Consider the following 17,195-nt stretch of genomic DNA (forward strand, 5'->3'; position numbering starts at 1 on the left):
AATCCCAGCTCCAGGAGACAGGTGCCACCCCATTCCACAGATGGAGAAAGGGGGCCTGAAGCCTTTAAGAGTGACAGATCAGGACTCCAGGTGTGGCTGCCACCTACTGCTTTGGCCCTTTCCTTGTCTGGCCTTCTCCATCTGTAAAAGGGGCCCTCAGAATAGAAGGTGCAGAACACCTCTAATCCCAGCGGCTCAGGAGGCTGAGGCAGAAGGATCCTGAGTTCAAAGCCAGCCTCAGCAACTTCGAGGCGCTAAGCAACTCAGTGAGACCCTGTCTCTAAATAAAAATACAAAATAGGGCTGGGGATGGGGCTCAGTGGTCGAGTGCCCCTGAGTTCAATCCCTGGTACCCCTGCCCCCGCCATAGGAGATGTGAATGCGATTCTAGATCTGCAATACCTTCAACTGTCTGGTGAGAGTCAGGACTGGAGGTTTCCATCTCCACCTGCCATTTTAGGCCCTCATCTGTGCTATGGGGAGAGACTTCTCCAGGCAGATGTCCTTCTTAAAGCTTTAGGACTAAGAGTTTTAAACTTGGCATGAAGGTCCAGACAACGGGGAGGCTAGACAAGGCTCAAACAGCCTGTGAGCACTCAGTGGGGAGCCTCTGGGGCCAGCCCAGCAACGGGAAAGTACCCCAGGCATGAGTGAGCTGGACCCTGCCAGCCCAGCAGGCCCAGAGTGCCACCTTCTCCTGGGGACAGCCTCCTTTTGAGTTCAGAGGCAGGCGTGTGGGGGAGGAATCACAGCAGCAGGGCTAAAATCCAGGGGGCCAAGGATGAGGAGGGGGAGTTCAGGACCATTATCTACTAAGAAAAAACCCAGAGAAGCGAAACTAATCACCAGACCCAGGCCAGGGGCAATAACTGTGCAAAGCAGGAAGGCAGAGAAGCCTAGATGTCAAATCACACTGGAATAATGGCACAGAATTTCTAAGAATAAATGCCTTGGACAGAAAATGTCAGATTTGAAAAAAAAAATTAGCTCATGATGACTAACGAGAAGCTGCCCGCGGCTCATCATCCAGGTCTCCAAACAGAAAGTAGAAATAAACACAGAGTAGATGTTTTCCTTAAGGTGAAGGGAAGGGATTCCTGGTGAGCTTCCATTTCAGAGCCTCCGCTGGGCCTGTGTCACTTCTGGGCATGTGACTTCTCCTCCGTGAGAGCGGGGACCCCAATGCCAGCACCGCAACAGCCGCTGCAGCGGTAGGAGGGATTCGAAGACCACACAGCTAGCTCATCTGCGGGAGTGTGCCTGTGCCCGGTGACAATCTGGGGGAGGGTGTAGGTGGGGGGGCACACAGGGGCCACATGACATAGAGCAGAAGCTCTCCTGGCCCAGAGGACATTCCTTTTGCTTCAAAGAGGACGCATATGCCCAAGAGCCAGAAAATGTTACACACCCGAATTATGGTTTCAAGAGGACCTTAAGACATGGCGTATGTCATCAGAAACTCAATTACCAGCCCCCCATTATTCTGACTCCTCCCTCTCTGGACCTCCCCACTGGCTTCACACCTCTGACCTTGGCATTGGCAGGCTTGCTTTTGGGTGGGTTACTGCTTCTGCTGCCATCTGCCCCCAAAGACAGGTTGGTAGCACCCTGTAATCCCAGCTAACACAGTGTGGGTGTCCCCATCTTCCCCAGAGAAGCACCTGCTAAGCCAGAAGGTACCACTGAGCCAAGGTGGGGCTGCCTGCCTCCAGAAAAGCAGAGGACTCTGCCCTGGACGCCACACTCACAATCCATGGGGGAAACCACTTTACGAAGGGCTGAGGCTGTGTCCTGAGTCACCATCCAGGGGCAAGACAAGACCCAGGATATGACAGAACTCTACTACTACACAAGTCAGCTGACCCAAGGGCGCAGGGCTTGGACTGGCTTTTTATTTTCAAACATAAAATGATATTTAATGATCTGTGTATGACAAGTGGGGTAAAGGACCATCAGTCCTGGGCTAGATGACAAGCTCCCTCTTCCATTCCCCAGCACATCAAGGGCTGAGACTGTCCCTTCCTTGGTTATCTGAACTCATAGGACACGGGCAAAGAGCACTGGTCTATAGGGCTCTCTGGGCAGAAGAAAGCCTGCTGCTGCGAATGCTCGGTCCTGATTCCCTCAGCCTCTGCCACCTTACCATGTCTGACCTGGTGGCCTTGGGAGGGTGGTGGCTGCCCCCATCCAGGACCCTCTAGCAGAGGGCTGTCCCCCCAACCTTGTCCTCCACTTGGCTCCTGGAGCAGGTGCTACAGATCAGCCTGGGGATCTAGCTGTCCAAGTACACCTGGTCGGAGCTGCCTTACAGCCCAGCAGCTCCTCTCTAGATCCAGCTGCAAAGCACCGACATCCTGCTGTACCAGAAGGTTCTATCAATTAGCCCTGACTTAGCCTCTGTGGTCTCATGTGAAACCAGGCGGCTACATTCTCCAGTCTTGCCTCAAAGTCATTTCCTGTGATCGTGGTCAGAAAGGATTGTGCCCAGGCCAAACCAGCAAACACCCAGGGCCCTCTGCACAAAGACATTTTAAACCTGGTTGTTTAAAAATAGCACATTCCAGTGGCACCTGAGCAAAACCTACTGAAGGGCAACAGCACCCAAGGTTCTGGGCCTCATCTGTGATAGGGGAATGATGCCTGTCACGTCGTCACTCCCACGTTGTCACTCCCTGTTGCCCCCACACCTGTCTCATGGGCCACTGTGCTCCTCAGGACAGGGCCCTCCTCTCAGGGGCTTCCTGTCCAGAAAGACACATCCACGAACAGGGACATCCAAGGGGCTCAAGAAGGCCTTCAAGAGACAGAGTCAAACGCTGAGGGTCCACAGGGCTTCTCAGAGGAGGTGACAGTTGAGCGGGGGCCCTCCAGATCAAGGAAAGACCCCCACATTGGCCTTGGGGAGAGTCCTCCCTTCTTCAGCAGCCGGGTCTGGCAGGCAGAAGGCTGAAGGCCCAGCTTAGCTTCCCTCAGACCAGCCAGAAAAGTCCCTACCTGAGAACCAGTCACACCAGCCAGGCCTCTGTCCAGACCCTCAATAAGCTGGGTCACAGGCTGGACAGACAGACAGCAAGCAACACTTAACAGGCAAATGCTCTGGCCAACCACCAGCCAAGACAGGCTCTCATGTTAGTGAAGTGTGGTCAGGGGAGCAGGGACAGGGACAGGCTCAGAAAGGAGATGCCTTCGCCACTGTCAAACAGATACAGAGGAGCTTCCATCAGGGCGTGACCCAAATTACAGAGAATGACAGGAAGGTTCACAGCTGATATCTATGGAGTGTACACACCCTGCATTAGCTCACTGAATCCACACAATAGCACCGTGGGGGGCACAGCTGTGGTCCCCATCTTACTGTGAGAAACAAGCACAGAAGGGTTAAGGGATTCACCTCAGGTCTTGGAGTTAGGAAGTGGAGGCTGGACTTGAACCCACAGCACCACACTCTCAGCCTCTGCCTTCCTGTCACAGAGGCTCTCCACTCCTAAGTGACTGCCATCTTCTTGCCTGGTTTCCTTCTAACCTATCATGTGACCTAAGGCAGGTCACTAAAAGCAGTTTTCCCCATTAGTGAATTTGAAATTCCCCATTTCACCAAATATTGGCACAGGAGCTTCACATTTCATTAGAGAGAAAAAAAGTTACATACAGGCCACGAATTAACCCTGGAAAAGCCTGCTAGGTGTCAAAGGAGTCACCATGCAGTGCTCGGTTCCAAAAAGGGAGGGTGGACCGAAGAGCAAAGACCTCTCCCTCCTGTGGAGCCTCTTCCCTGCGAGTGTTGACCCTGGTTAGACTGAGCCGTGAGGTACAGGAATCAGGACCTGGTGCCTGTCAAAGAGTGCTACTGGGAAGCCCGCCACAGCACGAGGGAGGACATCTAGACATTTGATAAGCTTTTCTTCAGAGAAAGAAAGTTGCTCTTAATCTTGAAAGCATTTTTTTTCTTAAAATTCTGAAAGAAAATAAGATACAATTAATAGACTATGGTCAAGTTTTGCTTTCTGTCAATCATTCTTTCTACGTATGGAAAGAAAAAGCTGAAACCTTGGATGAAAAAGACCTGTTTCTAAAGATTAGCTGTGAAAGGGAAAGGGAAGGATATTTGAATCCTTTTTTGTTTTTGTTGTTGTTGTTTGTTTTTTTTGGATTAAACCCAGGGGTGCTTAACCACTGTGCCACTTCCCCAGCCATTTTTATATTTCATATAGACACAGGGGGTCACTGGGTTGCTTAGGGCCTCGCTAAATTACTGAGGCTGGCTTTGAACTTGCCATCCTCCTGCCTCAGCTTCCCAAGCTGCTGGGATTACAGGGGTGTGCCACAGTACCCAGCCAGAATTAATCTACCTGTACCCAGGTTTTACCCAGAGTTACAAGACGGACCAGAGGCATCTCTTCAAGGGAAAACCAGGGAGGTACAGGCATGCAGCCCTAGGCTGCCTGTCTCTGTGCTGGGTCCCCTCACTCAGCTACGTATCAATCAGCCAGAGGCGGTGACAAGCCCGCTAGTCCCTGCAATTACTGCATCTTCGTGCTCCTCTCTCCTCCGGCAGGGGCACATATTGGGAACCAGGCTGCCAACTAGTAAAATACGAGCCACAGCAATTTCCCAGATCTCAACGAACAGATGGACGCTTTCAAAGACCGGCGAGAGCAAAGCAGCAAAGTTTCACGATTTAGCAGAGCCAGCTGCCTCGTGCCCAGGCTCCCTCTCCCCACTCAGGCCCTCGGCAGCTCCCGCCAGCCACGCAGGACGGGATGGAGCGTGACATGTAATAAACAAGCCTGCGGCCTAAAGGCAGCTTAAAGGAGGCTCTGTCTTCAGGGCTCTTTGAACTTCAGAAGAGCTGCCTGCTCCTCAGAGCAGGGTCCTTAGTCAGATTTGTTTGATGGACCAGCATTCTGCTGTCTACCAAACGACCCACCAGTGCAGCCTGTGGGGTGCGCCCCTTTCCCAGTCTGCAGTCAGCATGGCCGCCTTCGGGTGTGGGAAGGAACCATGAAGGAAGGGCGTTGTCTAGCACTGCACCATGACTTCAGCTGTCCACCACTCCTGGGGTGCCTGGGAACAGGGCTGCAGCCACCTCGGGAGCAGTTTCACTTGATGCCCCTCCAGACTTCTGATGCGACAGAGTGCATGAGATCAGGCAGGAATCTCAGAGCTGTGCGTGACGCCTTAGCCCAAAGCCACCCAGCCAACCCAGAGGCTTTCTTGTCTCACGGTCCTGCCCCAGGAGACAGGTCGGGCTCCTATGTGGACTGGAAACACAGGTTCCCACTGAGCCCAGTGCCCCTTCCAGCAGCTCCAGCACCCCCAACCCGAGGACCCAGCTGAGGCGAACAGCACTCCTGCCACAGCCCTGGCGCAGGCGCCTGCCCCTCCGTCCACGTCGCCACATCCGTCACCCCTCTCTTCCCAGTGCCCCTCCCTTGTCCCAGGATGGCTCCATCACAGTCTTCCCCTTCCCGCAGCTTACCACCTCTCTACTCCCACAATGGCTTTCTGTCCTTCCAGGCCATGGGGACCTCACATTCAAGGGACGACCCCTTTGTGCTTCCAATTTAGGTCCCTTCACCTCTTGGCAGCAGCTGAGAGAGCATTTTTACTGTCCCAGCAGACTCGTCGTAGAGACTGCCCATCCTCAGGTGGACACATGGGTCCTCCTCCTTCCTGATATGGGTGGACACACAGCTGTGTCACCAGTGCCTCCACTGTCCCCTTCCCATGGTTCTCTGGTCCTCTCCAACACTGCCTTGGTTACTTCTGCTCCTGACTCCATGGAGTCCCCTCTGCCAGGCCCTGGTTGATCCCGCCATCTGCTTCTGTTCTGCACCTTTTGCAACCCGTCAGAAGTGACGAAGGCAGACTGTGCCCCCGCTAACATCCAGGAGCCATGCTCATAGCCCAGCCATAGCCTCCTTTCCAGCCACGCAACCCTCCTGGCTCCCTTCCACCATCATCTCTCTCCTGAAAACCCTTGTTCCTTTCTTACCTTCCAATCTCACACAATGCCCTCAGAAGCCCAGACTGAGGCTTATCAGAGGGCAACCAGATGTCCCTGTTTGCAGAGTCTGTCCCCGTCCTGGTAGTTCTGTCCTTGGCCTGGGAAGTCTGGCCAGGCAGCCGGTCTTCTGCTCCCCGGTCCCACTGCCCCCCTCTCCCTCCTTCCCTCCACTCAGAACACAGACTGACTGGCTTGGAAGAAGCTGCTCTTTGCTTCATTAATTCATTTTGGGACCTGTGAGCGAAAGGCTTCTCAACATGGTAGGCAAATAAATGTAAATTTATACATTTGTTCAAAACTAATACGAAAACATGGCTTTAGATTTTCTGGGAAAAGCCTGATCACTCTGATTCCTCCCGTCAACATGTTCCTTTGTGATTTCTGGGCCCTTCAGCTGCTGCTCCCTTAAGGCCTGCCCACCCTCGGCTCCCTTCCCTCTTGTCGGTGCTACTCATTACCAAGGCTGCCGCATACCTGGCTCTCCTCTCCCTTCTCACTGTGTGAATTTAAATGCAGCTATGAGGGCTAAAGCCATTACAAAATTGCCAGCTTCCCCTAGAGTTTAATCACCATCTCTCTTGTCAAGCCTGACCTCCAGCTTTCTTCCAGGAGGTCTGCCTGCCCCCAGTCAGCGCTGCTTCTTAACAACGTCAACACGTTCACATGTGCATGAACCAAAGCTCCCTGACAAGCTGGCGACCTGGCACGTGCTGCCACTCATACCCGCAGAAGTCTGTCGGTAACTGTTCTCACGGCCAGCCCAAGCTCCTGTCTGTTCTCTGCATTTCTCTGGGCCACCATCAGCCCCTGGTCTCCACCTGTGACAGACAGTGGCTTCCTGCCTCCTGGACAGCTCCCTCTAACTGTTCCTCCAGTGTGGCCTTGGAGTCTCAGGGCTGTGACAGGCACACCTTCCATCCTGGGCTTTTTCCATGGCCGTGATCTATTTTGCTATCTGTTCCTTTCCTTCTATGATGGTTTCTGAGGCACTGTCTTCCAACTCCTGCTAGTCTGGGCTTTCTGGACCTAGCCTGACCTGCACAGCCTCCCTGCTACCCCTCGCCTGCTCATATGGTCTTCTCCCTGCTATCAGGTGACTGTCCACACCGTGTCTGATTCCACCTCCCTCTCCACCTCAGCCTGGGGCCTGTCTCTTCCCCAGACTCAGGCCTTGAAGGGCGGCTCTGATGTCCCTGCTTCCACTTAACTCAGGGGTTTGCAAACCAGTCTGGTTCCTGTGAAGGCAAAGACAGGACTTCTGGGACATAACAAGTAAATGTGGTTCTTGTACTGACTTGGCCCATTTGTGAGGCTGAGGAAATGGAGGGGGAGTAATTTGCTCATGACCCCAAAGCCAGTAAGTGACAGTGCTGGGACTACAGCCCAGGCCAGTCTGGGGCCTTAACCCTTGCCCCTGGGGTATATGGCCAGGGCCATTTTTCTCCCTCCCTCCATCCACAGCCACAGAAAACGTCTTTTCCGTGTAGCTGGGTAGGGTGTCTCAGGGCTGAAGAGTCTGGGGACACCAGGGATTGCCCCTCCCCAGGCACCAGCAGGTCCAACAGTGTCAGAATCTGCCCGGGGCTGTAGCAGGGGTCCCTGCAGCAGTGGGTGGGCTCTGGGAGCAGGCCGGGGAGAATGCAGGCCAAGTGTATCATTCCTGAGGTCGGCAAGGAGTGTGCCAAGCCATCCTTTGGAATCCCCCTGAGCAGTTAATGACTTAAGAATCTCAACTCCTCAAAATCTGTAGGCCTGATGTGCTCAACCTGCCTCTGATCTGGTGACTCTTCTAATATATCAGGATGTACCTACTTACTCATTTGTTATCATCACTCTTTTCTATGGGTCAGTGGCTGCCACATGGGTGTGGTAGGCCAGGCCCATTGTCCCCCTGGTCCTGGCTTGCTAGGCCCCTGTGCTGTGCACCTTGTGTTTGTCAGGGGCTCAGGTGTCTTGAAAAGCTCCAACAGGGAAACAGAAAACTCTCCTGGTGCGATTTTCCTATCTGATCTTTTGTCTCATGTGTTCCCCTTGGAGAAAATGAGAAATACTTCTCTGAATAATTCATAGGCCCCGAGGTGGAAACATGCTACCTCCTTTTAATGAAAAGACTAGGTACATGGTGATGATATACCTCTCCTGCAATGCTCCAGCAAAAGCTCGAGGATGTGAGAAGCTAGCTTCCCAACAAATCCCTCTTACAACACAAGACAAAAATTGAAAGCCAATGCAATATTTTTAATCAAACAGACTAATGTTTAGATAATATGTAAAATTATTTATAAAGCTGCACCAAGCGACAGCACACTCATAAAGGAAGTTGGAAAAAATTAAGTAGCTATTATACATGTAAGATTTGATTTATTTTTAAAGCTGAAAATGACTGTCTTTGGTTTTCTATTTAATAAGCATCTACTAGGTACTTATCATGTGAATCACTTTGTTTGGTTCTCACACCGCCTACCAGGTTAAGTACCAGCCCAACTTGCAGAGACACCCAGGCTCCTGTGGGTCAAGGACAAGCCCAAGCTCATGTCCAGCTCCAACTCTTCGGAGCACTCTTCTGCAGTGCCTAATTCTCAGTAGGTCAGCATGATTCTGCTGAAAACCAGTAGCCACGGCTCAGCCCCTTCTACATTTGCAACACTTGTAAGAAATGGCAAGAGAATGAAGTTTTTTTGATCATGTGGAGAAGATTTAGTAAACAATGCCTCCTCAGTGCTGGCCCTGCTTTCACAGCCTGTCCAGTAAACACCTGCCTTTTGCAAGAAGGACACAGAGCCTTGGGCCTTCCCTGAGGTTCCAGAGTGAGTGAGTGATGACCTGGGACCAGAGCCCTGCACCCTGGTCCAGCGCTCGATCTCACACATGGCACACCACTGTCTGATGGTGGTGCTCAGCTCCAGGAGGCTGGTGACCGGAGGGCACCGCAACCTCATTATGAGGCTTTTCTTTCCTGTGGTTCATTAAGTCAGGGAGGACCCACCACCAAGAACAAGACCAAATCTCAGAATCTGAGCCTGGCATGCAGCCCAGGGAAGGGCAGTGCAGCTCCTTGCCAGCTCTAAAGACCCGTTATGTCACGTTTCAGCTCAGACTCCCACAGGGAGGTAACAGCAGATCGAGGACTCCGCATGGTGTGGTCCCACATACACATTAGCAACAGACAGAGCCCTCCAGAGTGACCAGCCTGCTTCCCACCTGACCGACCGACAGGCCAACTCCAGGACCTCTCTCGAGGGTTGTCCATGGCAAGGGGTAGGGGAGCAGCAGGTCCCTAGAAGAGGGGCTTGTGCATCTTGGGGTGCTGGCACCTGTGCACAGTATGGAAACTGGGATGACTCCCTGACTGAGCATCCCACCTCTCAGTGCAATATGGCCAGCCCCTTCCAGCCCCTGACAGGAACCACCTGCTGGCCAGTGCCCTCAGAGACAAGCTGGAATCTTGGACCTCTGAAGGAAGGCAGTCCCCAAGTGAAGACCTTTGTTCTGAAATCCCCTGAGGCATGGACATTCCCTTAAAGTGGCTGCTACAAGAGAGACCAAGAGGACAATCAGTGCCCAGGACCATAGGAATGTCTCTATCAAACCTAGAGCCACAGGGTGGCTTGGACTGCTGACCAGAAGGCTAGTGACCTAAGCTGGCCCAAGGCACCTAAACAGGATCCAGGTAGGGTAGCTACAGTTATACACTGTCAACTCCCAGGTGCCACTGGCATAAACAACCTCAGGAATGGCCTGTGGCTGAGTGCAACAGGACAGTCTGACAAGTTGACTGCATCTGACCTTCGGAACCAGTGTTTGTGGACACGAGCCTCCGGTGGCTCCTAGGACAATCCGACCTAGCGGCGGGGCCTCACGCAGCTCTCACTCACCAGCCGCTGCATGCTCTTCACGTGGGTGGGGCTGATGGACAAGGCTTCCTCATACCACCGCTGCGCTTCATCCACGTTCCCACGGAGCTCCGCGACCTGGCCCCGCATGTACAGGACATTGTGGGACATTGGGAAGAGGTTGGCAGCTTCCTGGGTACAGGCTGTGGCTTCCGCAGGCTTCCCAAGACCAATGTAGACTTCAGCTGTGGGAGGAGAGCAGAAAGCAGATGCTGTCCCAGTTCACGGCCTGTGGGCAGCTGTCACTCTGCTTGGAACCTCTGTGTTCCCCCATGGGAGTCTGGCAGGGCAGAGCCAGCGGGTCCCCTACCCTTGAGGACAGGCTACAGGCCAACATCCCTCATGCCCATTCCTGCCAGGGATTCCGGTCACTTGTGCTGTGAGCCTGGCAGGGCCCTGCCCACCTCAGAGGATGCCTGTCCTCAAGGTCCATCTAGGCCACTGCAGCACCTGGCCTGGCCCTGCCCTTGACTTTAACCACCACAGAGAAAGGGCTGAACGGGCACACAGCCTTTCATAGGGTGACGACTCTGCCCGCCAGCCTGTTCTCCTGATGCCATGAGTGTGACAAGGTGACAGGCGGAGGCTCACATATTTAAAGGCACAAAATAAAATGGCTGCCCTCCAGACCTGGCCCCCTTCTGGGAAAAGTGACTGCACCCTGGGGATTCTTAGCTGTAAAGGTCACTGAAGCCTTTGAGAAACCAGGATGCCACTTTCAGAACAAGTGAGGAAGAATCTTTCTGCCAAGCCCAGGCCTCGGTCCTCTCACCTCTGCCGCCCTGGCTTCCCCAAAGAGCACACCACACGTGCCAGTGCCATCTCTGTCTTGCCACACAGGTGTGCCACGCAGGTGTCCATGTGGGAACACTGCATCTGCCTTTTGGGCTCTTCTCCCAAGCCCTGTCTGAGCACAGCACCACCGTCTTTCCCCAGGCCGGGCCTGAGGCTTTGGGAATGCTGGAGTCCTCTTGTCTCTCCAGGGCCACCAGGGCCACATCTGTCAGGTCTCCTGCCAGAGTCCTCCTCCATGGCCACTCTGCTCTGCACTGAGCAATGTGACCCTTTTCCCGCCTGCAGGGCAGCGAAGGACGCTAGGCCTCACCCTGATTGATGTCCCCTCCTGCCCCTCCAGGCTGTCAACATGGAGTGTACAACACACAAGTGCTCAAAAAACAGGGTGAGAAAAAACGGGAATGCTTTGCCCCTTTCCTCAAGTCCTCACAGAGTTGCACGGGAACTTCTTCCACTGCTACAGGGCCTCCTGGTCACTTCTCCTGCCTCACGGCCAGCCTGTCCTCCACAGACACTGTCCACCAACCTCCAGAGGCAGAGCCTGCTCAAATCCCCCTTGCCGAGGCCTTGAGCTTCTGCTCCCCTTCAGCATCTCCTGCCAGGTCTCCTGCCACCGACAGCCACCTACTCTGCCTCTGGCACATGGCACCCCACTTCCTTTCCCTGCTCAATTCTACTTCCTGTGTGTCCCTAGAAGGTAAGCTGTGAGCTACACAAGGGCAGGACGTGTCTGTGCTGGCAATGACTGTTACCCCAGGGACCAGATAGCGGAGCCCAGAGCTTGGCAGGGTGAGAGAGAATGACAGTGACTGACAGCAGCTCGTGCTCCTGAAACTTGCAGGCTCAGGGGCCTGCCCATTCCTCACTGCATCTGCACGGTGACCCAGAAGGCACTGCCATTTGTCCCCATTGCACGGATGAGAAAACAGGCATAGAGAGACTGTGTGCTTGCCCAAGGACCCAGGGCAGGTCAGAGGCAAAGGCAGTCCCAGACCCTGGGCAGTCAGGTGTGGGCCTGGGCTCTTGGCCTTCAACAGTCTCATCTGGCCCAAAATAACCTCCAGACTCCTGTGCCTGGCAGTGACTGGCCCACGCCTCCTGACCCCGTGAACTTCTGGCCTCTTCCATGAGCCACCAGGCTCTGGCACGGCAAGTGCTATTCCATACGAGAGCAGGTCTGTCTGCCTCTGTGCTTTTGTCTGCTCTGTGGCCTCTGCCTCTGTGAGGTCAACCCCAGGCTCCTTCAAAGCCCAGCTCAGTGGCCACCATCCCTGGAAGCCATCTCTTCTGCCCCTCCTGCCCCTGTAGCTCTCTGCCCCCATGTGTCCTCGCCAGCATTTTCAGAGAGTCTGGTGTATACAGTGGACTGTAGACCCCCAGGGCAGGCTCTGCTACAGCCCTGTCCTTCTAAATCCCCCGGTTTCACCTTTGTCACCCAGCCAGTCCCTCTCCTCAAGAACTCCCACTGCACTGGTGATCCTACTCACGCCACCGACAGTCTCCCTAGGCCAAGGGAAGGCCTAGACAGAATGGGCATCACCCTGGCACTGTGCCCTTCATCTGCCAACCCCTCTTAACAGCAGCACAGAGAGGTGACGGATTAGCCCAGGGTCTTGTAGAGGACAGTCCCAGAGACTGAGGCAGTTTAGGTACAAAGTCCTGAGCACTGAGGTGGCAGTGCCCCATATGATACCAACAGGTGCCACACCACACTCGAAGGCAACAAGGGGGATTCAGGCGGAGCTCTGTGCATTCTGGGAGATGAATGCCCTTGATGATGCCACCAGGCTGTCTGATGTCTTTCGAGAGCAGACTCTCTCCAAGTGTTCGCCAGGCCAGGAGGCTGTGACAGTGTGGTTTTGGGTTACCCGAAGGCCTGGAGAGCGGCGTGGAGTGTTCTTCTCACTGAACACTGGGCTCCCGACCTGCTTCCCTGTGGGTATATTCACATACTTCGAGGATCCCGAGCCTGGCAAGTTGGTGAGGTGCAGATTGCTGGCCAGCCTGGGAGCAGGGACTGAGGGCTTCCAGAGTTTGCATAAGAATCAAGTGGGAGGAGTCTTCAACACCCATGTGACAGAACACATGTAAGTCCTGTTCCCCGAGGGTCCTCAGAACCCCATATGATACCAATATCTTATTTATCCCATTTTTTCATAGGCCTCAGGCCTGATGCTATTGCTTCCCATGAGGAAAGAGGACAGAGAATAGGGCCACATCTGACTTCTTTCCAGTGCCAAAGAAGGGTCTGGGGGGACCTACAAAGTCAACAAGGCTAGAGGCGGATGAAGCAAAGAACGCCCAGCCTGGGTTGCTCCGAATCCCATGTGAGCTCAAGCGGGCACAGGTCCTGCAGTGGTTTAGGAACTCTCTTCACCAACAGCGCCTCTTTTCTCCAAAGAGCTCTTAGGCCACCACACAAAAGGTCCCCGAAGAGCAGGTGGCTTGGCTTCCCCCTTGGTTTGTCCCCACATCTTGCTTCTGAGGCACCACTGGGGTTCCCTGCCACGCACAGTGTCTCGAGTCCCTGGAGTATCTGGTACTTGCTGCTGGGAGACGTGTGCGACCTTCGGCAAGGCAGTCGGTTTCCTAGGCCTGTTCCCTAGAACAGTGGTCAGCATCTAACAAGGTGCTGGGAGCTGGAAGCCCAGAGTGGGAGATGGTGGGGACAGCGGTGGGGACAGCGCCAGGGCAAGCCTCATCCCTCCTGGAGTCTGCAGGTGGTTACTAAGGAACCCTGCAGCTGTTATGCTGAGTCAGGACACCTGGGGGGATCCAGGCCCAGCTGGTCCGTGTTCCTAGGGCTCCTTTAAGACAGCCCCTGCCTCTCCAGGAGGAAACACAATGTGAGGGCACAAAGTCTCTGACTTTAGGAAGGAAGCTCTGGTGGAGGGATTTCCAGCGTCAGTCAAGGACTAGGGAAGAAGAAGGAAGGTTCACTGAGGCTTTCCAACATTCCTGGTGTCACCACAGCACATGGTCTTCTCCGCTGGGACACACAGCTGGTCCCAGAATACAACAAGGCCACAGCATTCACTGTGAGTGCATGCTGCTCGGAAAGCCTGGCCTGGGCATCCACAGATCAGATGAGGCCCGAGGTCTCCCCAGACGAGGTGCCGTGAGTGTCCATTCCTCACCCCTTGCCTGGGGCTGGCTGCCCTCCTCGTGCTCCTGCAGCTGGGTCCTCTCCCTTCTCCACCTTCATTCTCTTCTCAGGCCTTTGGTCGCATCTGTTGGCTTTAAATCCAAACTCCCAAATGCGTGTTTCCAGCCTGAATCTGAAATGTGAGGCAAACACACAGCCGCCTCCGTGGCACTGACACTTGCATGGCCTTGGGCATTGGACACTTCCAAGTTCAGATAGGACTCCAGAATCCCCCGACTCCCTGCCACCCTGGGACATCAGGTCTTCCCCCAGCTGCCCACTGCGGGAGACGGCACTGTCCACCACCACTCACTGAAACCCGGGGCTGGGGATTCCTCCTTCTTCGTCACCCCTCATCTTATCCACCAGCCGGCCCCATGGGCTCACCCTGAACGTGCATTGCAGGCAGACCCGGCTCCCACCCACAGCAACCACCTGGGACCAGTGCTCCCCACTCTCCTCCTGCTTCAAGTCCTCCACGAGCTTGTCAGTGCTTTTAGAATTGGGTTCAAAGGTCTTGACATGGCTCCTGGGGGCACAGCCCATCAGACCCCTGCTTTGCTGCCTCCCTTGGACCCCTTTCATCCCAGGGCCCTTCATTTCTCAGAGCTCGTGCTGCCTCCAGGCCTTCCCAAGGGCTACCTGGGCCTCCCCTGGTCAGTGCTTTGAAAAGTGTACAGCCTCCTCTGTCTGGCTGGGGCGAGGCCTTTTCTCTAGGAGGTCAGAGCAGCCTGGACTGCTGCTTCCTGGCACTTGGTACCTTGGGGCTTGGGTGCTTCGGCAGCTGATTTGTCCCCATCTGTGAACTCCAGGAAGGCAGGGATTGCGCCTGTCTTCATGACCACTGAATTGCAGAGCACGGCACATAGAGACGCTCGGAGTACTGAGTTGAACAAACAAGGGCCTACTGAGGGCTACGGTGAGGGTTCTGGGCCACACTGGTGGCCTTGGAATGCAGGCTTCCCAACATGTGAACCATGCAACCTCAGACGGGTGACTTGATGGCTGGGTCTCAGCTTCTTCATGTGGGGTGAGTGGAGTGCACAGTGTACCATCCCATGCCAGGCTGTGATGAGGACAAAACAATCTAAGCCACCAAAAGGCCTCGGAATAACACCTGAACAGGCACTGTGCTTGGTAATGCACCACAAACTGTATACCATTAGCCAAGCCCCAAGGAAGGAGGGGTGGGTGGGGCAGAGCTGACCCATCTAGACCAGCACCAGGCCTGCCAGGCCTGGCCCCGGGGACTTCAGGTTCTCCCTTATAGGTGCTCCCTGTACCCATATGTGCACATATGGTGGGTCTGGGAGCCATCCTGGTCTCATCATGGAGAACGTACCACTACTTGACATTGTCCAGGCAATCTCCTGGTACCTGAGGGGTGGGCAGGATGAAGGCCACAGGTCACACCAGAGCCAAGGAACTTATGAGTATCAGAGCTTTAGATTTCCAGCAGAAATCAGAAAATCTGAAATTGCACATCTAAGAATAGCCACTGGTTTCGGCTGTGAGAGGTGCCAAAGTGAAAGCTATAATTATTAGTAAGTAACAAGTAAAAATTAACCACCTACTGCCAAGTCATTTTTAGCTGCCAACCCAACATGAGACTTGAAAGATGGGGACCGGGAAGCTGTGTGGCATGGAAAGTATCTGGTCCAACTTGGAATTGCATGAGCTTCTGATGCCCACCAGTGAGGTTTGCAGCCGCAGAAGGAAGGAGCATGGTTCTGAGGAACTCTGTACGAGAGTCACACCCCACGTCTGCTCCAGCTCTCCTGACTTCTGCCCCAGGGACACTGCATGGACGCTCCCATCTGTCTACCTGGGTCCCCCTGCTGCAGAGTACAGGGAAGACCCTCTCTCTCACCTTCTGTATAAGAGATTATATATATGAATGGAACTTTCAGAGACCAGAATGGGTAGTTGCTTTCTAAATATCATGGGAAGACCAGATGCTATAGGAAAAGATAGATAAATGTGGTCAGGGCAAAAAAAAAAAAAAAAAAAAAGACAAAAAAATATGAGTACCTACCACAGACGTAAAACATACAATAAATACTTATGAGTAAAAAAGAAAAGCCCCGTGTGTAGGAAGACTGAGCAGTCAATGGAAACGCCATTTTTCATGTACTAGGCTGGCAAAGACTTAGGATTCTGAGATTCTATGGTGTTGGCACAGACGGGAGAAAGCGACAGCACACGCTGTTGACTGGAATGGGCGTTGATACGACTCCTGGGGAGGCAACGTGACAAACTTTGTCAAGATTAAGGTGTGGCCTTTGACCCAGCAGTGCAATTTTTTGGAGTTTATCTTAGAAATACAGAATAATATATGTAAGGATATTGGTTGAAACATTGTCTGTAATGGCAAAGTACTAGAAATGGTCCAAACCTTCATCATAGCACTGGTTAGAGGATTTCCACAGTGATGATTTACACTATGCAGCTGTAAAAAATACAGCTAGTCTTGTCCATGCTGATGTAATGGTCTCCTGGACACCCTGTTAAGAGGGCAGTGTGGACACTGTGCAGGGTGGGCAAGGTCTTTGGAAGGTGCACAGAACTACCACCCACCTGTGACAGGTAACTGGGGCTGAGGGATAAAAGAAGCCTTTCACTTTACATCCTTCCCACTTTTTGATCATGTACCACGTGAGTGTGCTATTTAAGAACAATTCAGATAGATAAACCATGGAAACAGGTCCAGAACAAACCAAGGAACAAACCTGCACAGCCCAGGACAACTCAGCGACCAGGAGCCCTGTAGAGTTGAAGGCCAGGACAGAAGAGAAAGTTTTGAGGGAAGGGGTGCCCACCACACAGGAAGGGAGGGACAGTTCATGGACAAACATCCCCTGTTTCCTGGGTTTGTATTATAGGCTGGGTCTTTGGCCTGTTCCCTCACAGAGTGGTGAGAGGCTCTGGTGTCCTGCTTGTGATCACTTGCCATCAGATGCACATGTAAGTGTCCTCTGATACAGTGTGCATCATCTCATAGTCACCTTCCTGCAAGATCAAATCTAGGGCCACAAGCCCAGTATGGAGGTGCACACATCTAATTCCAGCTACATGGGAGGCTGAGGCAGGTGGGGTTGTAAGTTCTAGGCCATCCTGGGCAACTTAGCCAGTCTCTGTCTCAAAATAAAAAAAAATAAAAAGGGTTGGGGATGCAGCTCAGTAGTAGAGCATTTGTCTAGCATGCACAGCCCCAGGTTCAATCCCCAGCCTGCCCAAATCCCCAGCTCCAGCAAGAGCTCCCATCGTCAGCTCCCCTCTACCCTCAGTTCACCAAAAAAACAACCAAGAGAGAAGAGGCCCACACCTACCAAGGAGCACCAAGGCCCCAGGTGTT

General features: G+C 53.6%; 1 protein-coding gene across 8 annotated transcripts in view; it reads right to left on the minus strand.

Moving 5' to 3' along the window:
• Ttc7b (tetratricopeptide repeat domain 7B) overlaps nt 1-17,195 on the minus strand; it is a 228,913-nt gene that overhangs the window by 20,083 nt on the left and 191,635 nt on the right. For 7 of the 8 annotated variants that reach the window (XM_078050715.1, XM_078050713.1, XM_078050708.1 and 4 more), the window contains one exon: nt 9,883-10,085. The exons of the other annotated variant lie outside the window; for it this stretch is intronic. In XM_078050715.1, coding sequence (XP_077906841.1) covers nt 9,883-10,085 — 203 coding nt within the window. The remainder of the gene's footprint in view (nt 1-9,882; nt 10,086-17,195) is intronic. 8 annotated transcript variants of the gene reach the window in all.

Source organism: Ictidomys tridecemlineatus, chromosome 5 (assembly GCF_052094955.1).
Source record: "Ictidomys tridecemlineatus isolate mIctTri1 chromosome 5, mIctTri1.hap1, whole genome shotgun sequence".
In the NCBI taxonomy this organism is placed as follows: Eukaryota; Metazoa; Chordata; class Mammalia; order Rodentia; family Sciuridae; genus Ictidomys; species Ictidomys tridecemlineatus.